This window comes from Rhinoderma darwinii, chromosome 1 (assembly GCF_050947455.1).
Source record: "Rhinoderma darwinii isolate aRhiDar2 chromosome 1, aRhiDar2.hap1, whole genome shotgun sequence".
Classification (NCBI taxonomy): Eukaryota; Metazoa; Chordata; class Amphibia; order Anura; family Rhinodermatidae; genus Rhinoderma; species Rhinoderma darwinii.
The window spans coordinates 221,070,866-221,094,656 of NC_134687.1; the positions used below are offsets into that span (position 1 = coordinate 221,070,866).

At 43.5% G+C, this 23,791-nt stretch overlaps 1 protein-coding gene across 1 annotated transcript in view; it reads right to left on the bottom strand.

The window, feature by feature from the left end:
• Positions 1-20,987, bottom strand: part of LOC142759519 (tyrosine-protein phosphatase non-receptor type 9-like) — a 72,018-nt gene extending 51,031 nt beyond the window's left edge. The window contains exon 1 of the mRNA XM_075861770.1: positions 20,718-20,987. Within this exon, the coding sequence (XP_075717885.1) occupies positions 20,718-20,987 (270 nt within the window). The remainder of the gene's footprint in view (positions 1-20,717) is intronic.
• Between the last annotated feature and the right edge of the window lie 2,804 nt (positions 20,988-23,791).

The following is a 23,791-nucleotide window of genomic DNA, read 5'->3' on the forward strand; positions in this document are numbered from 1 at the left end:
CTACTTTGGATTTACGGGTCGTAATTACGACCCGAAATAGCGGGCCCATAGACTTCTGTTAGCCACGGGTACTTTCCCGTTTTCTCACGGGAAGGTGCCCGAGCCGTTAAAAAGCTAGAACATGTTCTATTTTTTTATTTTACGGGCCGTGCTCCTATACTTTATAATGGGAGCACGGCTCGGAAAAACGACCGGCTGCCCGTGGCCGGCCGTGCTCATCTCCTGAAATACTCTGTGCTGCCTTAAACTCTGTGGACAGGTCAGGATCCTGTTTCTTTTAAATGCTGCTGGGGAACCCGCTCGATCCACGACATAAGGCTGCGCTACAGTGCAGCATTTAAAAGAAACAGGATCCTGACCTGTCCACAGAGTTTAAGGCAGCACAGAGTATTTCAGGAGAGGAGCGTGTGATTGGCTGCAGAGGCCGCGGCAGCCTGTGATTGGCTGCAGAGGCCGCGGCAGCCTGTGATTTGCTGCAGAGGCGGTCACGTGACGAGCGTGACCGCCACTATAACCTGTGATTGGCTGCAGTGAGCGGTGACATGGATGAAACGTCATCGCTGGAGGCCGGACAGGAGGAATGTAAGTATGAACGTATTTATATATTTTTTTTATTACATTAAAATGTTATTTTCCGCGCGCCGAGCATGGTACTGTCAAGGTTGCTGAAAGAGTTAGTGCAGCCCATTAACTCTATCAGCACCCTGGACAGTACCATGCTCGGCGCACGGAAATTACAGGTACGGTCAGAACTAGTTCGGTCCGAATCAAACTTTTTCGTGAAATTCGGCGAACTAGCCGAACCGAACTTTTCATAAGTTCGCTCATCTCTACTAGAAATAATACAGAATACTACTGTGCAAGGTCTACGCTACCCTCTGACACACTTGAAACTGCGCAAAGTCTATACCGGTCAGAATTTTGGGATTGCAAAGCACATGTTATAAGACAGCAGGTCAATGCGAAAATAACATTACTGTGGGTGTGTAAAGTTTACCTACTGAGAATTACATACAATGGAACAAAAGAAAAGCATGCTCAGAAAACAAGCAGTGCAATGTGGGCATTTACTTACTTATTTTGTGACGCTGGGCACTAGTCCCCTTCTGCCATCTGCGTGTCAAAAGCTCCTTGGCAAGCTCCTCCCACGCGGCGTCCTTTTTATAACGGTCGTGGTAGCATTCTGTGCGCGTATCCCACAGTTCTGGGTGATCATGCACCAATGCTATCATTCTTTCCACATCCATCTTCAGAACTGACTGGCTACTGTAGACTGAGTCTGAACTTTGTCCCACCCAGCCGTTGCTATGGCAACGGATCAGTCAAAAACGGACAGCACACGGAAGCCTTCAGTGTGCCATCCGTTTTTTTCACTGACCCATTGACTTCTATGGGCCAAACGGTCACTGAATCACTGACCAAAGTAGGACATGCTCTACTTTGCACGGAACGGAACAACGGATCCGTTTAAATAACGGAAGTGTGCATGGGGCCATTGCAATGAATGGGTTCAGGGTGCCATCAGTGACAAAAACGGATAGCACCCTGAAGGAAAAAACTGAAGTGTGCATGAGGCCTAAGGCCCTATTCATACGACAGGGATTCCCGGCCGTGTGAACCTGTCCGTCAAAAAATGGAGCATGCCCTATTTTCGGCCGTTCTCCCTGCCGCAAGGCTCCCATAGAAGTCTATGGGGCTGTGTAAAGCACGGCTGTCACTCGGATGTGATCCGAGAGATGGCCGAGTTTTCTGCCCCTCGCTCTCTTCCCCTCCTCACAGTGCAAAGTGCATGTCAGGAGGAGGAGGGTATTTTTTTGCTCTCTGTAGGAGCGGAATCCCTAATCCTCGGCCACAGCCTTGCCGAAGCGGTGGCTGGGTATTCCGCTCCAGGAGAAGTCCCTAACTTCACTGTCCATATATGGAGCAATCCCCTACTCCTGAAGCGGAATCCCCGCCGCTGTGGCCGGTGATTCCGAACCAGGAGAAGTTCCTGACTTCACTGTGTCTATGCACTGCAGGTGTCAGCAGCTGACACGCTGCTCTAACGACCAACAACAGCGATGGCGCTGGTCCTGGCCGTTTAACCAGTTAAATGCCGCAGTCAATACAGACCGCAGGCTTTTCACATGAAGGACATTTATGACATATCCACAGGATATGTCAGAGAGATGCGTGTCCCAGCTCTTGGACCCACACCCACCTCTAGAACGGGGCCCCGTTCTATCTTACTCGCTCCGCTGTCTCCCGGCAACTTATTGGTTAGGTATTCGGGAGTTACGGAAACAGCCAAGTGCTCGCTGAGCTACACTGTTTCCGTAACTCCCATAGACCTGAATAGTAGTTACGGAAACTGCATCTGTAACTGACATTCACTACTATGGGAGTTACGGAAACAGCTGAGCTGTTTCTGTAACTCATCCACGTAGTGTATTGTACCAGCGATCTAATGATGGCTGGTTCAAGTTCCCTGATACATTTTCAGGAGTGTAAAAAAAATATTAAAAAGTTTAAAAAAAAAGACACATTTTCCCATTTTTCCCCAAGCACAATGTAAAAAACAATGAAAAAAGGAATGAAATAAAAAGTGATAAAAAAATGGCTCTCAGAATGTGGTGAAACAGAACAAATTATTTTTTCTAACAAATAGTTTTTGCTTTGTAAAAGTAGTAAAAAATGTTTTCATTTTGCCCAATTTTTTTGTTGTCTAAAACCTGGGTGTGTCTTATAGTCAGGTCGTCTTATAGTCCGAAAAATACGGTAGATATTTATCATCAAGACCATTTGTAAAATTGCAGAAATAAAAATGGTTGCAAATGTATACATCACTTGCAATTGCTCACAAAATTGAGGAACCCAGGAGAGGAAATTGTTAGGCGCAAAACTAAGGTGGTTAATGTCATACTGAATAATAAGATCCAATATAAAAGGCAGATGCTTGCCAACCATGCTCCTGATCATACAGTCATACCATCTAAATGCAGGAATTAGATCGGACGCGTAGCTCATAAAAGTGTTGTGTCAAAGCCAATGTTTTACCTGCAAATAATTATTGTCTAGAGAATGATACACACACAGGAAGGCTGAAATTTACAATTTCTATCAAGACTGGTATGTTGGCTGATCATTTTGTAAAGAGTGTTTAATTACATGAGTAATCTAATAGGATAGGTCTGGTATTTAAATACATGATATATTATAATCAGCCGAATAACTAAACCTATTTACATTGTCACCATTTATTTTCCTTAGAATTGGGTGTAGCAAGTACTTGGAGTTGTAGATCTCTTATCCTATAGTCTACCCATCTGGACACGTGGATAGAGTACCCAAGAGAAACAATGACCTAACATTTAGAAGGTCACGAGTAAATCGATGCTTACAATGTTAGAAATCAAAGTGCAAATTGGAAGGCAGCCGAAGTCCATACCAAGTGACGACTGATTAGGGCCGAATTTTACGTGACCATTGACAACTTTTCACCTCTGCTTTAGAGACACCACATACTTCAACTCATTCAGAAGCATTAGAATACAGACCTAGCCTACAAAATCTATTTCATTAGCCAGAAACTGGAAGAGCAAGCAGCATCTTCCATTAGTCATTCAGACCTCAATTACTTTACTTCTGCTCCCCTTGCCAAACATGGCCCATTTAATATGTAATTACTCTTACTTATGTTTAAAAGGCAAAAAAAAATCTATTAAGTGAAGAAAAATCCATACAAATATTAACTATACAGTAAAAGAAATATCACAGGAGGCTATATTAAGCACTTTCCAGTAAGCAGGAATGTACAGCCCTGATACTACAAACTTCAATATAAGAGGACGACTGTATAAAATTAAAATCCAATAAAAATGATTCTCTGATATGTTAAATACATGACGGTCACAATCCAAGAACCGTTGGTACTGCAAGAATTTCTGTTAAAATATGGTCCCATAATTAAATGCTACAATTGTAAAAGATCATGCAAAATAATAACATTTTCAATAGGAATCATTAAAATAACACTCCTCTGTCTAGATATTGCCGTTATGCGCGGTTTACATCTGCGTCGGTGGCTCCATCTCGGTCACAGATTCGGTTGTATTTGCCAGATAAAATAGTGGCGCAAATAATTCATCAGGCAAAGTTACGCAAACTCGTCGGAACCCATTAAAGTCAATAGATTCCGTCAGGCACCGCTGGTGTCCGTTATGTTATGGAACTGCGGTTTGTTATTTTTGTGTCCTATAATGCAACTGTGTGAATAGAGCCTAATATTTGTTATGGCGCCCCCATGGTGTTCTTTTGATTCTATTCTCAGAACGTCCATGTAATGTGTCTAATTGCTGGAGGATCAGCCTGTAAGACTGAATTACTAAGCATATTTGACCACCAAAGCTATACACATTCGGTGAACATATAAAAAGTAATCAGCAGGAGGCGCTATAACAAGTATGTACAAAATCTAGACCGAAGCATAAAAAAAATAAAAAAATAATCCAACCAAACATTCATTAGGTTTTGCATGATCTAACAGAAATGTAATAATTAACCGTGGGATAGCCACTTTAAAGAGGCTCTGTCACCAGATTATAGATGCCCTATCTCCTACATAATCTGATCGGCGCTGTAATGTAGATAACCGTGGTTTTTATTTTGAAAAACAATCATTTTTGAGCAAGCTATGAACAATTTCAGATTTATGCTAATTAGTTTCTTAATGCCCAACTGGGCGTTTTTTAACTTTTGACCAAGTGGGCGTTGTAAAGAGAAGTGTATGACGCTGACCAATCAGCATCATACACTTCTCTTCATTCAGGTCCATCTGTACTCACAGCACAGCGTAATCTCGCGAGACCACGCTGTGCTGTCACTTACTCCCAACAGTGCTGTGAGTAAGTCCCACAGTAACTTTACCGAAGCATCGGGAGTGTGAATAGACATCACATCTTGGCTGGAAGTGATGTCTATTCACTCTCAAGACACTTCGGTAAGGTTACTGTGGGAGTAAGTGACAGCACAGCGTGATCTCGTGAGATCACGCTGTACTGCGAGTACAGATGGACATTAATGGAGGGAAGTGTATGATGCCGATTGGTCAGCGTCATACACTTCTCTTTACAACGCCCACTTGGTCAAAAGTTAAAAAACTTGGGCATTAAGAATCTAATTAGCATAAATCTAAAATTATTCATAACTTGCTCAAATATGATCATTTTGCAAAATAAAAAGCACTTATCTACATTACTGCACCTATCAGATTAGGTAGGAGATAGGGCATTTATAAACTGGTGACAGAGCCTCTTTAAAGGGAATGTGTCGCTAGAAAATGTTTTTTTTAGTTAAACAATTATTATTTAAGTGATTACACGGTTTTAATTTTTTCACAAGTCAGGAAATATTATAAATTCGATTCTGATTTATAACATTTCCATGTGCTGAGCACTAGAGGGAGCAGTTTCCAAAATTGCAGCATGGTCAATGTGGTAAAGCAACCTCATTGATTTATGTTGCAAATTTGGGGTGGACACACTAGTGTCCTCACACAATCCCCCCTCCCTTCTTCAGGCTAGTGCTAGGAGAAGGAGGGGTTTGAATCTTCAAAGCTCCTACACTGTGGGCCGCCATTTTCTGATTACCACACAGACGGCGTACGCTTCAGAGAATGGAACGGCTCCAGTTTGCATTTTCTATGGGGTTGCATGTGCCGTATTCCATCTCTGTATGTGTCGTTAATTAACACATACAGCGATGAAAAAAAAATGGCAGCCCCCATAGAGAAGTAAAAGAACAAAGTAAAAAGTAGAACATGAGAACACAAATAAATTAAATTTATGTTAATATCATATTAAAAGCAAAATGATAAATAAATAATTTCATGACACTTTCCCTTTAATTGAAATTTGACAACATTCTAAGCGAAGTATAGTTTGGATACGGTCCTTGAGCCAATTCCCAATCCAATTAGAGAGTTGTGGTCAATGATTCCTACTCTGAATGGTCCCCGGTTACAAGTGGCATACCCCAGGGTTCAGTGCTGGGACCACTATTATTCAACTTATTTATTAATGATATAGAGGATGGGATTAATAACACTATTTCTATTTTTGCAGATGACACCAAGCTATGTAATATAGTTCAGTCTATGGAAGATGTTCGTGAATTGCAAGCGGATTTAAAGAGGCTCTGTCACCAGAATAAAAATGCTCCATCTCCTACATCAGTTTATCGGCGCTGGAATGTAGTTACTAGCAATGTGTTTTTATTTTAAAAACAATGTTTTTTAACAAAGTTATGGCGTTTAGAACATTTATGCAAATTAGGTCCTTAATGCCCAACTGGGCGTTTTTTTTAATTTTCAACCAAGTGGGCGTATGACAAAGAGGTGTATGACGCTGGCCAATCCGCATCATACACCTCTCTGTCTTACACCCAAGCTAGATTCACTGAGCAGCGTGATCTCGCAAGACCGCTCTGTTACGTCACTTCCGCCCACAGGTCCTTCATCCCTGCGTCTGAAGACAACCTCTTTGGTCTCCCTCCAGGCCGATGAGAAGTCCCAGTCGTCGGATCGGTAGTAGCAGCAGCAGCCTGGAGGGAGACGAAAGATGTTGTCTTCAGACGCAGGGATGAAGGACCTGTGGGCGGAAGTGACGTCACAGCGCGGTCTCGCGAGATCACGCTGCTCAGTGAATCTAGCTTGGGTGTAAGACAGAGAGGTGTATGATGCGGATTGGCCAGCGTCATACACCTTTGTGTCATACGCCCACTTAGTTGAAAATTAAAAAACGCCCAGTTGGGCATTAAGGACCTCATTTGAATAAATGTTCTAAACGCCATAACTGTTAAAAAACATTGTTTTTAAAATAAAAACACATTGCTAGTAACTACATTCCAGCGCCGATAAACTGATGTAGGAGATAGAGCATTTTTATTCTGGTGACAAAGAGCCTCTTTAAACTAAGTGTTTGGGCATCCAGTTGGCAAATGAAGTTTAATGTAAAGTTATGCATCTGGGTACCAACAACCTGCATGAATCGCATGTCCTAGGGGGAGCTACACTGGGGGATTCAGTTGTTGAGAAGGATCTGGGTGTACTTGTAAATCATAAACTAAACAACAGCATGCAATGTCAATCAGCTGCTTCAAAGGCCAGCAAGATATTGTCGTGTATTAAAAAAAGAGTCATGGACTCCCGGGACAGGGATGTAATATTGCCACTTTACAAAGCATTAGTGAGGCCTCATCTAGAATATGCAGTCCAGTTCTGGGCTCCAGTTCACAGAAAGGATGCCCTGGAGTTGGAAAAAAATACAAAGAAGAGCAACGAAGCGAATAAAGGGGCTTGGAGAATCTAAGTTATGAGGAAAGAAAAATAATTAAGCCTATTTAGCCTTGAAAACAGATTAAGGGGGGGGGGGGGGGGACGGGACATGATTAACTCATAAAATATATTAATGGCACATACAAAAAATATGGTGAAATCCTGTTGAATGTAAAACCCCCTCAAAAAACAAGGGGGCACTCCCTCCGCCTGGAGAAAAAAAAAGGTTCAACCTGCAGAGGCGACAAGCCTTCTTTTCTGTGAATCTATGGAATAGTCTACCGCAGGAGCTGGTCACAGCAGATGGCTTTAAAAAAGGCTTAGATTATTTCCTAGAACAAAAAAAATATCAGCTCCTAAATTTTTACCTTCCCTTTTCCTGTCCCTTGATGGACATGTGTCTTTTTTCAACTGTACTAACTATGTAACTATGTAAAAGGGATAAGGTTTGAAGGAAATTTTAATTAGAATGTTGAGACCTCTAGGCAGTTTTAAAGGGGTCTAAAGCTGTGCATGCACTTTAGATAGCAGTCAGCCAAACATAGGTTACCTTGAAGGAAATCTGCCCATGTAAATACACCCACACTCTTTGTAGTAGCTCCCTACTCCAGCTGATAAGAGGGGTGTCCCGAAAAGTAAACCTTCCCACTAGCAACCCAGGATGCCCTAAAACAGCATTTGAATGCTGAAGTACTATGTGCCAGGATACTGAAAAGCCAGTAATGAGAAAATTACCCCACAGAACAAAAATGGGGGAACCATTCAATTTGAGACAACAATCAAGTTATTCTTCAAAAGACAGCCAGAAAACCCCAAGGGCTAATAAAAAGCAGATGAGAATACTAGAGTTCAAACCAGAACACTTCTACTAGTAACTGTGAATCAGGGAATCTCACAACCATGTATAAATGTACAGTGTAGAAAATATTTAGGAACCACTCAACTATCTCCACTGTTCCAAAGAAAGAGAAACATTGGGCTATAGCAGGAGAGGACCCAACACTGTACAGCTTGGTGGCCAGACCACCACATTTAAAAAAAAAATAATTATGGACAAAAATAACCTAGTGATCAATAGAAAACAGCCCAAAGTAAGTCATCATCCTGAAGCCCCTATTACACGGGCCGATTATCGGGCTAACAAGGGCTTGTATGAATGCTTGAGCTCAATCATTGGACTATGTAAACATGGCAGCGTTCAGCCATAGAACGAGCAAACGCTTGTTTGACGTCAAAACTGATCTTTCAGGATACCAAAAACATTATATAGTCTGTCGGTAGCGTATCTGCCCACGTAAACAGGGGAAGTGCTGCCGACAAATTGCAAACTATATGGGGACGAACGATCATGTTGACGATTATTCGTCCCCCACATAGCCACGATCATTAAATGGAGCAAAGGAGCGTCGAACGACATGTCATTACAGCCGATTGTTACCGGGCAATAATCTGCCCATGTTAAACCACCTTAAAAGGAACAGTGTCACCAACAATTTTTTTTTTATATCAGTTTTATGTTAGGGTTTTATTAAAAACGTTTATATTTATTTGTGTGTTTGTGTGTTACTTTTTTCTATTTTTACACTTTTTCTTCCCTATGGGACTGGAGCTGCCGTATTCCATTTCTGTATGTGTCGATTAACGACACATACAGACATGGAATACGGCAGCTCCAGTCCCATAGGGACTGCGAACGGGGCCCGTTCCATCCACTTTAGTGTACGCCGTGTGTGTGGGAACGGCGCATGCGCCGCTCCCACACAGTCCGATTTGAAATGCGCGCCGTCCGGCGCCATTTTCCTGTGGACCGGAAGTCGCGGCTGGGCAGTAAGATTACTACTTCCGGTCGCGGCTTCCGGACTTGTGCACATGGAGCAGCGGCAGCAGACGGACCGGAGGGAGCGGCGGCGACTGGAGCAGGTAAGTGATTTCTATGTATGTTCGTGTTTCAGTGTGTTTTACTAGTGTATGTAAACCTTCTACACTGTGTGTTAGCTCAAAAAATGGCGACACACAGTGTAGGAGGTTAGACCGTTCAAACCCCTCGTTTCTCCCGGCACTACCCAGGATAAAGGAGGGGGGGATTCTGAAAGTTCACTAGAGCGAGGGATTTTTTCCCAATTTTGCAGCATAAAGCAACGTGGTTGCTTTACCTAATGCAATGCTGTAATTTTGGGAAGTGCTCCATCTAGTGACCAGTGCTGGGAAATATTATAAATTGAATCCAATTTATAATATTTCCTGACTCGTGAAAAAAATAAAAAAAATTAGAACAATGTTTAATCACCTACACACTAATTGTTTGACTAAAAAAAACAAACAAACATGTTTTGCTGGCAACACATTCCCTTTAAAGAGGCACTGTCACCAGATTATCAAATCCCTATCTCCTATTGAACGTGATCGGCGCTGCAATGTAGATAACAGCAAAGTTTTTTTTTTTTTTTTTTAAAAAACAAATCATTTTTGCCCAAGTTATGAGCAATTTTATATTTATGCAAATGAGCTTTTCAATGGACAACTGGGCGTGTTTTGTCGTTTTACCAACTGGGCGTGTATTGTGTTTTTACCAACTGGGCATTGTGAATAGAAGTGTATAACGCTGACAAATCAGCATCATACACTTCTCATCGTTCCCACCCAGCTTCTTTCATTGCAGACACACAGCGTGACGTCACCCACAGGTCCTTCAACCTTGTCGTCGGACAAAGAAGATACATCGGCTCCAGGCGTCCAAAAGGTTAATATGCTCGTCTTTAGGGAGTTTACTATGCTTACCTGCACATTGTGATGCTGCTGCAAATTCAACTGTACGCTCTGACGCCTGGAGCTGATGTGTCTTCTCTCTTCCGACGCCAAGGTTGAAGGAACTGTGGGTAACGTCACGCTGTGTGTCTGCAGTGAAAGAAGCTGGCTGGGAATGAGGACGTCACCCACAGGTCCTTCAAAAGTAGAGCAGTTATTCCGTGACCGCGGGGCCCATAGAAGTGTGTCGTCCGTTTGACGGATCCGTTGCCCTGATTTTGAATAGGCGGTCATATGTAGGGTCATCACAGGGCGGGCACTGTGCATTATTATTATAATACAAAAATGAATAGCTTCAAAGTGTGTTCGGGGCACTGCCATGTGGTAAATTGGGGTGTTGTACAAAATATCTGTACTCCAGTATTGCCTGATCTGTGGCTTCTTTACTAGCCACATATGCAGCACAAGGCCCCAAAATTTGAGCATATCGGCTACATCTACAGGGATCCACTTGAAGGGTCTAGCATATGATAATGTGGGGTTCTGGGCAATAAATTGCTGGGCATATAAATTGGTTTGGGCCACCATTAAATTCACTAAATCCTCACAGGAAAAAGCCTTAAAAAAACCAAACAATTACTGTGAGGCCTTCAGTCTCAAAAGGAGTTCCTGATCTGCCTATGAATTAAGGGATCTGAGGCTCATAATTGTAGGGGGAGGGGGTTCCACACAGGATCATTTATATGGGGGGTTGCCTAAGCTGATGTTCTGGGACGCCTTTGCGGGGGTTCCTCATCACCGGATGATGAGGACGATGACAAGATGTATGGGGCGAATTCCACTTCTCCCTCGCTGGCGGAGTCAGTGTCAGAGGCCAGAATGGCGTATGCCTCCTCTGCTGAATATCTGGATGAAGAAAAACGAGGGGAGGAGGACAACGGCGCTCCTCTAAGGTAATATTGTAAGGAACGGGGGACAATGTAAGCAAAAGGCGAGCTGATGTACTCACCTGGCAGTGTTGTGCTAGAATAGGCACAACACTATTGCTGAGCATGGAGAAGAGAATACATGAAGATCGTTGTGGACGTCGGCTGCCACCCACTGCTATCCCACGAGAGAAAGTTCTGTTCTCTGGGAAAACGAACACAGGATGTGAAGGAGAAAAGATGCAGTATTCGGGACACGGCGCCTGACAGGTAGATATTCGAAACCAAGTATATTAAGGTAGGCTTTATTTGTAATAGATACTACGCGTTTCAGGACCGGACAGGTCAGACCTGTACGGTCCTGAAACGCGTAGTATCTATTACAAATACAGCCTACCATAATATACTTTGTTTCGAATATCTACCTGTCAGGCGCCATGTCCCGAATACTGCATCTTTTCTCCTTTACATCCGGTCCTCTGCTGAATAGACCCTTTGGGAGGATTGGAACATTTTTATTAGAGGGGTGTGTAGAGCTTGAACACGTGTAACACGGACTTTATTTTACACAGGGGTTTGTGTGTGTTGTGCTTTTACACGTGTATTTCAAAGTTGCTGAATAAAAAAATAAAAAAAGAGAGAAGAATATATAGAAGTAAAAAAAAAATAAAAAATTTACTGAACAAACTTCAGTAACAAATTATGGCAATATAAAACGAAAGAATTTCCTGACTATCCAACACTAAAATTTAGTGACGTTGAATCTGCTAAAAAAAACTAAAAAAAACTCTAGTATAAAAACTACAGCAGTAAATTTAGGCTAAAACTATCAAGCTACGCTACGTAAAATTTTGTGAACCAACTATCCGTCACTGACGCTAAATCTGTAATGCTAAATATTAGTGCTAAAACAACTGTAGTATAAAGATTATCCTGCAGTAAATTTAGACAAACTATGAAGCTGCAGTAACCACTGACACTAAATGTAACACTATATTTTAGAAAAAAAAACGTAGTATAAGAAATATACTACAGTAAATGGACACTAACTTTAGAAAAATTGTATAGCTAAAACGACATAAAATGCTATGTCATTTTTCTTATTATGAAATGGACGCTAACCTATACGTCTGCTACCCTAACGTCCTACCTATGCATGTACTAGCTGCACTTAACTATATTTAATTTAACATTTTTTTTACAGAGATAGATATATATATATATATATATAAATAAATGACCCAAAAAAAACCTGCGTCAACAAACTACCACTGAGGCCGACTATAGACTATAGATAGAAAATAAACCTGCGCCAAAAAATTAGCACAGATGCCGATCAGTGATGGTGCTGGCAGAAAAATAGACTGAAAAGAAATGTAGGAATCACTAGCACTGCTGTTAAAAAAAAATCAAAAAAAAAAATCAGCAGCAGCACAGTTGATGATGATGATCACAGTGAGTGATCACACAGCAAGATGCAGAAGATGACGATCGCAGCACAGAAGGCCTCAGCAATGGTGAGTATTCGGTTCACAGGCTCTGCCCACCGTTCCTAACTGGAATGAGATGGGGAGAGCTGGTGCAGGGTGTGTGAAATGACCGCCATGGCTACGATTGGTCGGTCTATGCAGACTGACCAATGGTAGCGATCGGGGGGTGGCACCATCACCACTGCCTCACAAGTACATGGCAGGGATTGGTGCCCTTCTAGACAGCACTAATCCCCACCGTATCACTCTGCCCTGCGGCACAGTGATAGGTTATAGCCGCAAAAAGCCACAATTGGCTGGTCTGAACTGTCCGACCAATCTCGGCAATCGGCGATGCGGTGGGGGGCGCCACCCCCCTGGGCCACGTGTAAAGATGGCCTGCTGTCAGGGACAGCAGCCATGTTTACTCTGTCACCGTGTCTTTAGACACGGTGACCACTTAATGCTCCAACGTACCCATACATTGAATTGCGTTAACTACCTGACAACAAGTACCCATACATTATATGTCGTTAAGGGGTTAAACATCAAACCTTCTATAGCCCTTGGCTAAAGAAAAAGCCCTAAAAGGTACACTATGAGCTTTGATGAAGAGACGCATAAAACCCAAACAGAACTATTTAAAGTGTAGCTAAACGTTTGACAAACTTCTGACATGTCAGAAGTTTGGATTGGTGGGGGTCCGAGCACTGAGACAACCACCAATTGCTAGAACTAAACAGCTGAAGGGCTCAGCCGCTTCATGTCTGTTCGGCTTTTTCCAGAAAACCGGCGTATCGGAGTACGGGCTCATACACTTTCTATTGAGTCCGTACACGATACATTTATTTCCGGAAAAAGCCGAACAGACACAAAGCGGCTGAGCCTTCACACGAGCGCTTCAGCTGCTTCGTTCTAGCGTTTGGTGGGGGTCTCAGTGCTGGGACCACCACCAATCCAAACTTCTGACATGTCATTATGACATGTCAGAAGTTTGTCGAACATTTAGCTGCACTTTAAACAGTCGCAATGTTAAGGTCCATAAACAATGGGGCAGCTATTCATATTCACGATCTTCGATACGATCGCTGTAAGTGATCGAATAGCAATTACAGACAAGTATTTGCACACGTTATCCCAATAATCCTTGAAAATGTATCGTTTGGTAGCCTATTTAAGAATGTCACATATCTGCCATCAAAGATTTAGGTTTATATACCACAATGTCTGAAGGACCAATGGTGTTTTTTTCTGTGCGGATACAATTTTAATTATATGATCAACAAGCGTTTTATCGCTAGTCGTTCAGTCGCTATACCTATTCACATTAAAGGCTATGTACACCTTTGAAAGGCTATGTATACCTGTAATCTAGCACATCTAAGCTATGAACTTAGACCTTATGCACACAAACGTGTTTTTGCTTCCGCAATTTATCCGCAAAAATGCAGATCCATTCATTTTTATGGGCCCACGCACACGACCGTGGTTTCCACGGATCGTGCACTGGCCGGGAGCCCAGACAGCAAAAAAAATAGGACAAGTCACTTTACGGGCCGCATTAGCATTTGTCAATGCACATCTTTGTATGTGCACGGTCCGTGAATGCGGATGGCCCTCAGTTGGCACTCCGTGGCCACCCGTGCCCATAACAGACAGTACCCGCTGACCCATAAGCCGCCAGTGCCGCTGACCTGACTAATAAGGTTTCAGCTCTAGATACAGCTGCTCTGTATACAGAATACAAGGCAGCTGTATCTAAAACAGTAAAAATTATTTTTAACTAAATGTAATTACAAAGTTGCACCAAACACACCGATACACGTTTCTTGTTAATACAAAATTGCTTTCGAAGATGTACATAGCCTTTAAAGGCTATGTAAACCTTTGTAGCCTTTTAAAAAAAAAATAAAAATGTAAAAATAAAATATATTTGTGTTTTTGCGATGCAGCTTCTACGTATGCTCTATACACAGAAGCTGCATAGCTAGGCTGTAAGCCGAATCCGTTGTCAGCTGAAATGACGGCTCAGCTAACAGCGGCTCCTGTATGCCTCAAATACACGGGATAACCCTAAGGCCCTCGTCCGGCAGTGCAGATATTGCATGTATTTTTAAAGCCAACACCAGGAACGAAACCGAATCAGAATATATAAAGAAAGATCTTATAGGTTTGGAAAAATAGAAATTTAATCCAGCGCTTCAGAGGAGTAACACTGATGGGAATTCTCTATTTCTGATCAGTTAAAAGATTGCACAGCAACGTCAGGGGGTGTGTGTTAAGAGCATAGGCGTTTGACGGTTCCTGCGTCCTTCCTTACCCATGCCATGACAAGCCATGAGTAAGAACGGAGGAACAGTCAGAAACACGTAGGCTCTCTACACCCACCCCCTGATGTCGCCGTACAATTTAACCTATAAGAAATAAAGATTGGATGTGTTAGGGTATGTTCACACGGCAGCGTCCATTACGGCTGAAATTACGGTGCTGCTTTCAGGAGAAAACAGCACCGTAACTTCAGCCGTAATGGCATGTGCAGGCGTCTTTCGCGGCGTCCATTACGGACGTAATTGGAGCTGTTTTTCTATGGAGTCCATGGAAAACGGCTCCATTTACGTCTGAAGAAGTGACAGGCACTTCTTTAACGCGGGCGTCTTTTTTACGCGTCGCCTTTTGACAGCGGCGCGTAAAAAAAATGACCGGCGGCACAGAACATCGTAAGACCCATTCTAATGAATGAGCCGCATTTTTGGACGTAATTTGGGGCTAAAACGGCCGAATTACATCCGTAAATAGTGTGTGTGAACCCAGCCTAATTCTGAAGCGCTGGATTCAACTTCTATTAGTCCTATGAATGCACGTCAGCCAGGACGTAAATCTGAGCGCTATACAGGAGACCCATGGCAGTAGTGTTGAGCTGGAAAAACTCTTTTTTTTTTTCATCTTACAGGTTTGCTCTCCTAGACGCATTTCTGGTTTTGGCTTAGAAAATGCATGCAAAAGGAGAGAGTATGTGCACACGCGACATTTTTTTGAGAAAAATACACTGCGTGTAACAGTAGCTGCAAAGTGCATGAGATTTCAACAAATACTATAGACTTAGTTCAAAGTCTATAGGAAAATAGAAGCCTATGGAGGAATCTCAGGGGACTTTGTAGACTGCAATATTTTGAAGTTTAAAAAAAATAAATAAATAAAAAAAATAACACTTTTATTTGAACAGTGACATGGAAAATTAAAAAAGCAAGAATGTAAATTTAAACCCATTTAGTGTAGCCCAACTAAGGCATCAAATGTATTGCACAGGACAAAGGCAAGAAAACGGAAGGCTGCTCTTCCATCCAAAGTGCAGTGAACCGTAAATTCCTGAAGTAGACCAGTAGTTCAAAACTCAGGATCACCCAATAAACGGCAATTTCCAGGGCCTATCACAAAAGCGGCAGGAATGAAGGGAAACCAGTATGAACCTTTGGAATATCTGCTAGGCTGGAATCATTTGGATACTAGACTAGTGGCATTTTATGACAATTTGAAGACATGTATGGTCAGCTTCCCTACTGATCTGGTTAGTATACTTCATAAAAGAGTAAAACCTAAAAAAATAACGTAAAATGTACATACAGACAGCCGAGAAAACAAACAAGGGGATATGAAAATACCCAAAAACTACATTTAGGAAGAGGGCATATTACAGTAAAAGAAAAATGAAAGCCGAGGTAAATTGTTTTAGTAAAGTGATCTAAAGACAAAAATAACAGGGGAAATGTGACGATCTCGTTCTGTATTTTTTAATATTTGCTTTAGAAATGTTTAACTATAAAATACTGACTTGTACATAGCATACCATACAGAAAAGGTGGTAAGCGCAAATTCCAGAGTAAGGGCTTATTCACACGAATGAGTGCAAACTCGGACGTCAAAAACGCCCGTTTTTCATGTCCAAGTTGCACCCGTTTGGGACCTGTTTTCACGTATATCTCTCAGACTTGTTTCTATCGAGGAAACTGAAAACGGAAGCAAATAGGACATGTTCTACCCCTCAATGGACCCTTCACACGGGCCGATAAAATAGCCGCGTGAACGGCCCCAATGAAATACATTCGTCCGTGTGACGGCCATTGTTTTAACGGCCGTCACACGGACGTACACAACGTTCGTGTGAATAAGCCCTAAGGGTGTGTTCACATCAGCATCACCCTTCCGTTTATGAGTTCCGCTAGACCTTTCGGTTGGATGAACCCATGAATGGAAAGGCAAATGGAAACCATAGCTTGCGTTTGAATTACTATTGATTTCAATGGTAACGCTTCCATTGCAAATGGTTTCGGTTTGTTTCCGTTACGTACGTTTTTCAATTGACTATGCTATTGTTTCCGCCAAAACAACGGAAACCTTACGGAACGGATACAAACGGAAACCATTTGCAACGAGAAGCGTTACCATTGAAATCAAATGATTTATTTTTTTTTAAAAAGGATCCATCTTGATTCCTAGATTTCCTCAGCATTCTCTTTTCTCTGCTCTGCTATCAATCCCATGATGCTTCAGCACAGCATCACATGACCAGCTAAAGACCATACCATTTCTGCATGCTGAGGGACACTGATCATCATTTTACATATTCTCCTAAATAAGATGAGAAACCTTAAGTATACAGACAGCGAGGCTGCACTATATTCTTCTGCATTATGTCTGTGTGACAGGAACCTGTCTAAGTATCAGTGGTAGCTGATGATAGAAGTTTCCATTCTCCCCTGTGCAAAACTAGTGTGGTACACTAAGTGCTGAAGCCTGTGATGGGTGACACACAGATCTCCATAGACTCAAGTAGAGAAAGCGGGTCACCGAGCCGGATTCACACTGCTGCTAAGCAACCATCCCAGTCTAATATATAGACAGAGAAGCATCAAGAAAAATAACAGCTGAGACACTGACACATGGAATGCCATAATGGTACACATGGGAAAGTTTTGTTTTTGTTGGAGTGTCCCTTTAAAGAGGCTCTGTCACCAGATTTTCAAACCCCTATCTCGTATTGCAGCAGATCGGCGCTGCAATGTAGATTACAGTAACGTATTTTTTTTCAAAAACAAGCATTTTTGGCCAAGTTATGACCATTTTTATATTTATGCAAATGAGCCTTTCTTAAGCAACACCCAGCGTGTTCGAGAGATCACGCTGTGACGTCACTTCCTGCCCCAGGACCTGCATCGTGTCAGACGAGCGAGGACACATCGGCACCAGAGGCTACATCGACTTACCTGCAAACGCCGATGCTGCTGCAGAATCAACTGTAGCCTCTGGTGCCGATGTGTCCTCGCTCGTCCGACACGATGCAGGACCTGGGGCAGGAAGTGACGTCACAGCGTGATCTCTCGAGAACACGCTGTGTGTCTGTGCACTGCCAGAAGCTGGGTGGGAACGATGAGAAGTGGATGATGCTGATTCGTCAGCATCATACACTTCTATTCACAACGCCCAGCTAGTAAAACAAGTAAAAACGCCCAGATGTACGCACGCACGCACGCACGCACGCACGCACGCACGCACGCACACACATACTTAAGAAAGGCTCATTTGCATAAATATAAAAATGCTCATAACTTGGCCAAAAATGCTTGTTTTTGAAAAAAAAAAACGTTACTGTAATCTACATTGCAGCGCCGATCTGCTGCAATACGAGATAGGGGTTCGAAAATCTGGTGACAGAGCCTCTTTAAGAAAAGAATATTTTTTTGAAAATACATGCAAGCTTTAAAAAAAATAAAAAAATAATCATTATACAAATTACCAGACTCAACGCAAGAGTCAGGCCCCATGCACACGACCCTAGATTTCGTCCGTAATTACAGACCTATTTATTTCTATGGCCGACGGACACCTTCCCATATATTTACGGGAAGGCGTCCCGGCCATAGAAAGTTTCCGTAAAAAATAGGAAATGTTCTATTTTTTTACGGACCGCGCGCCCGTACTTTATAATGGGAGCACAGCCCGCAAATGCGGATGACGGTCCGCCATGCCCATACTCACGGAACCGTGATTACAGGCAAGGTCGCATGCATGGTGCTTCAGCTAGCTACAGTATTTTACAGCAGCTACTGATCGGTAACTGCTGTATTACTGCTTACCGACAGGTCCTTCAATAAACCCTGGGCTGTCTGCCTGTACCAGGTATGGAATTCTCGGCGACACTATAAAAGAGGAGACCCTCTCACTATTTGCTTTTGAATGTGATCAGAGCAGATTGCAGCATTCAAATGGTTAAAAGGCAGAGACCGGAGCGTTCTCTGATCGCCAATGTTAGAGTGGCTGCAACCGTATATAACAGCAGTTGCTCCGCTCATGATCGCTCGGCTCTCGCTCTGCCCGCGGAATCAGCAGGATGAGAACGATTGTCCTGACGCGTGAACTGCCTGCCGCTCAGGACGAGCGTTCACGTCCTGCGTCAAGTGGTTAAAGAGTATCTGTCTCCTCGCCAGACATGTTTACTAAATACTTGTATTCCCCATGAAACAATTCGGAGGCATCTTTCATTTTTTAACTCTACGTAGTGCTGTTCATTCCGAATAGAAATGTATGAATAATTTGACAACAGAGTTACCAGTTGGGGGTGTGTTTCTACCCAGAAGGACACTGTCCAATCAGAGCTGACAGAGTGAGACTGTAGGGACACACCCCTTTGACAAGGAGAATAGTAACACCCAGTTGTCTAATTATAAATTTCTAGGAGGAACAACAGATGAACGGCGCAACGTAGAGTTTAAAGAAAATATGTTCCAGAATTGTTACTTCATCGGAATTACAAGTAATATACAAATTAGGTATGTAGAGGCGACAAGTACTCTTTAAATAGGTGAACTATAAAAATGTCTTAAAGTGAACATGAAGTTCCACAGAACATGCATCGCTAACCCACATCAAGGAAAAAATACATTATGGTGACAACCAAAAATTTATTTACATATTGCAGCCTCTATTCAGTAAAACAAAAAACATTGTATAGAGCACATTGAGGTAAGCATCAATTTCCTCTCACCCAAAAAATGACTGACCGACGTTCGAATGTGTATGGGGTGTCAACCAACAGTCTCCCTAATATCGGCCTCAGGGAGAGTGAAGGCTCGTGGGATGTTGTGTCTCAACATACTCAATCCTCTTTTTACGCTGTCCCCAAATAAACATGCATGTTCACCAATCCAAGTGCGCATTTTGACGAAGGAGCCTGGAGATAGCCGACATGGCAAGCCAATAGATATTTAGTGTGTGTGTGAACGGTACTGGGCCTGTGCAGCTTCCCTCAGGTTGTGAACAAGAATGTTCCCATTCACAGACAGCAAACAGATATTGAAGATAGAGTAACTTTTCAGTGTACAATAACTAAGATTCATTTACAACAGAAAGACTGGTAAATGACTGCTACATGAATTGCCGATGGACTACATTTGGACTATGGGCTTTCAACTATCCTGCAGAAGAGTAGGTGGTAAGTACTGACCACGTGCCACCAGTAGTTTGGCCCACTTCAGTTTTTAAGATAAGATGGGCACAAGCACTAGACCGAGGAGTATTTGGTTGGGCAACTATTTTTAATGCCACAGTAGACCTACGCTTGACTATTGGGCACATTTCTGAAGACTGATCTCACAACAGGTCTACAGCACTGGGCTGTACCCAACATTGTTCAGTGCCACTTTTCTGTACGGAGGGTGGAGGAAAACGGTCGTAACTCCGGATAGGCGTGCGTCCCTTTACTAAAAAAAACATTAGAGTCAGCAAGATTGGCTGTGGCCCTGCAAAGACAAACTTTTCCCATTTTGCAGATGGAGATTTTGACAGAAGTTACTGATTCAATGAAAATGATACCGGGCACGGAGAATGGACCCGTAAGATAATTCTGGTTATTATTTGGATAATTATCAAGTTCCAGCGTCACTGGGCCAGTCATATGGAATCACAGCGATATATGAGAAGACTTGGGATAGTCACAGTACTGGAGCCATCAATTCATATCTCCCCAGTGACCATCCATATGTGGATGAGGCCAGCAGCCAGGGAGGGGTCGCCCAGATCAATCAGCAGCTGGAATGAGGAACGCTGCAGCATATCCGACTACACGGACAGATGTGCTGCTATCCGGCGTCTACACATATTGCTTGTTGCTCGTATGATACATACATGGCGCCATGCCGTGCACACATATGACCTGCGCTCCATACACACACTGTACTTCGACTCATAGCTTGTCCCCGTCCCCCAGCTCACCCGTTCCTCTAGGGCCGTTAGCTGTTTCTCCGCCATGTTGCTTCGAGGCTCCGGTTCTCCGGCACATCCGGGCACCTCCCGTGGCTCTGAGCTCGGTACAGACTCGGCGCGGGCAGAGGATGTGACTCTGCGTCTCTCCGGCCCTGCGCAGTAACACACCGAGTTCCCTGCACCAACGTCAGAGTGGCCACCGAGCGTCCCGGCCTCTCCTCCTCCCTTTGGACCAGGAGAGAGGCGAGGCCGTGACGAAACAAGGATGGAGCTGCCCATGGAGCAAGGGAGGGGCCTCCGCGGCCATCTTTGATTTGGGAGAGGTTTGATTGAATGCAGCACGGCTACAGTGGGGAAGTTTCCCTCAGTGAGTTGGAGAAAATGTTATATATTAACGATACGGCTTGTAGACAAGCGTATATAAATGGAGGAGCGGTCGGGCATTTTTCATTGCACAACCGGGGTAGAGGTGACGAGCAATGGCTTGCACTTATGTTCACACGGAGTATTTTGCAGGCAGAATTTCTGCTTCAAAATTCCGTTTGGAAGTTTGAGGCAGATTTTCCTCTCCCTGCACGCCGATTTTCGCGGCGTTTTTCGCCCGCGGCCATTGGGCGCTGCGGGCATAAAACGCTGCGAAATACGCTTTCTCTGCCTGACATGCCCGAAGATAGGGCATGTCACTTCTTTCTCCCGCGAGCCGGTTTTACTGCTCACGGGAGAAAACCGCCCCCGCCTCCCATTGAAATCGACGGGAGGCATTTTCGGGCCGTTTTTGACGAGCTTTTTGGCGCGGTTTCCGTCAAAATACTCCGTGAGAACATCGTGCGCAGCGGAAATACTGCCCCTTCTCAAAGTGTCCCAACATAAGGCTGGGTTCACACGACCTATTTTCAGGCGTAAACGAGGCGTATTATGCCTCGATTTACGCCTGAAAATAGGGCTACAATACGTCGGCAAACATCTGCCCATTCATTTGAATGGGTTTGCCGACGCTGTCAAACGACGACGCGTAAATTGACTGCCTCGGCAAAGAAGTGCAGGGCACGTAATTTGAGCCGTTCTTCATTGAAGTCAATGACAAGCAGCTCAAGATTTACGAGCGTCACAGACGCCTCGCATAATGCGAGGAGGAGGAATTACGGCTGAAACGAGGCAGCTGTTTTCTCCTGAAAACAGTCTGTCTTTTCAGACGTAAAAGCCTCTCATCGTGTGCACATACCCTTAGGCTGGGTTCACACGACCATGTTACGTCCGTAATGGACGGAACGTATTTCGGCCGGAAGACCCGGACCGAACACTGTGCAGGGAGCCGGGCTCCTAGCATCATAGTGATGTACGATGCTAGGAGTCCCTGCCTCTCCGTGGAACTACTGTCCCGTACTGAAAACATGATTACAGTACGGGACAGTTGTCCCGCAGCGAGGCAGGGACTCCTAGCATCGTACATCACTATGATGCTAGGAGCCCGGCTCCCTGCACTGTGTTCGGTCCGGGTCTTCCGGCCGAAATACGTTCCGTACATTACGGACGTAACATGGTCGTGTGAACCCAGCCTTAGGCTGGGTTCACACGACCTATTTTCAGACGTAAACGAGGCATATTTGCATATTTGACAGGTAATTCAGACGTTGCAGAAAACACAGCGGACTTGCCACAGATTTCAGTTTTTGCATTGCAAAGGCTGAAATCCGCAGTGAAATTCCGCTTCTCTGCAACAGACAGTGCATGCTGCGGAGGGAAAATTCTGCAGCGGAATTTTCCGCAATGTCTGAACTAACTTGCCTAAAAATTTATTGAAACAAATGTAAAAAACGGCCGCTGGAGAATTCCACTGCGGACTGTCTGCAGCGGAATTCCACAGCAATTCCGCCACGTGTGAACATGCCTTAACAGTCCGGAGTAGCTCTGGAGTGCCCTATTGGCATTGGGACTTCCATGCAAGGCCCAATCCAGACGACTGTGGTCTTCATCCGTAATTATGAATCAGGTAATTACGGAGGAAATTGCGGACCCATTCATATCTACAGGCCACAGCCACCTTTCAATATATTTAGGAATGTGTGTCCGCACCATAGAAATGAGCCGCAAAATATAGAACATGTCCTATTAATTTCCGAAATTGTCGCACAGACTCTCCCATAGAAGACTATGGGCGCTTCCGCAATTGCGGACGGCTACAGATGAGCATCCGCATTTGCGGACATTAAAAACCCTTACGATCGTGTGCATAAAGCCTCATGCACACAACCGTAAGGATTCAACAGAGTTGGATATTTTCTAATTATCTCAGAAAGCACATTACAGCACCCCTTCTGCGTATGCAAGTTTGCATGCGATCTCGCAACACATTACGGAAAATATAACGCTCTGGAGCCCTGGCCTAAGTGATGATCAGATTGATTTGTCTTTTATAGCAGAGAATCGATTCTTCTATTCTCCTTAATTCTAAAACCTGACAAGTCTATTTACCCAATGTTTCCAAATCGACATTGAAAGTGCGAAACTTGAATTGGGCGAAAAAATTTGCTTATTTCTAGTGTAAAAAAAATTGATTGATGGGGGTCCAACTGAGTGTAAAAACGATCAGTACTTTTTTGTAACACCTATTCATTTTATTTGGGAGAGACTTTGCATGTGCAGCCTTCTCTTCTCTAGCGAGGGCAGGACTAAAATCATCCCAAACTCGGAGGGTTCTTGTGGTCAGACTCCCCTACCTATCAATGTTTTATGACTTACCCAATGTTTTATTATCTAACCTTGATAGATCATAGAACATTGCGGTGGGAAAAAAACCTCTTAAAGTGTAGCTAAACGTTTGACAAACTTCTGACATGTCATAATGACATGTCAGAAATTTGGTTGATGGAGGTCCGAGCACTGAGACCCCCACCAATCGCTAGAATGAAGCAGCTGAAGCGCTCGTGTGAGCCCTCAGCCGCTTCGTGTCTGTTTGGCTTTTTCCGGAAATAAATGTATCGGAGTACGGTGTCTGTTCAGCTTTTTCCGGAAATAAATTTATCGTGTACGGACTCAATAGAAAGTCTATGTGTAATGACAGGGTAGGGAGACAGACAGGTGAA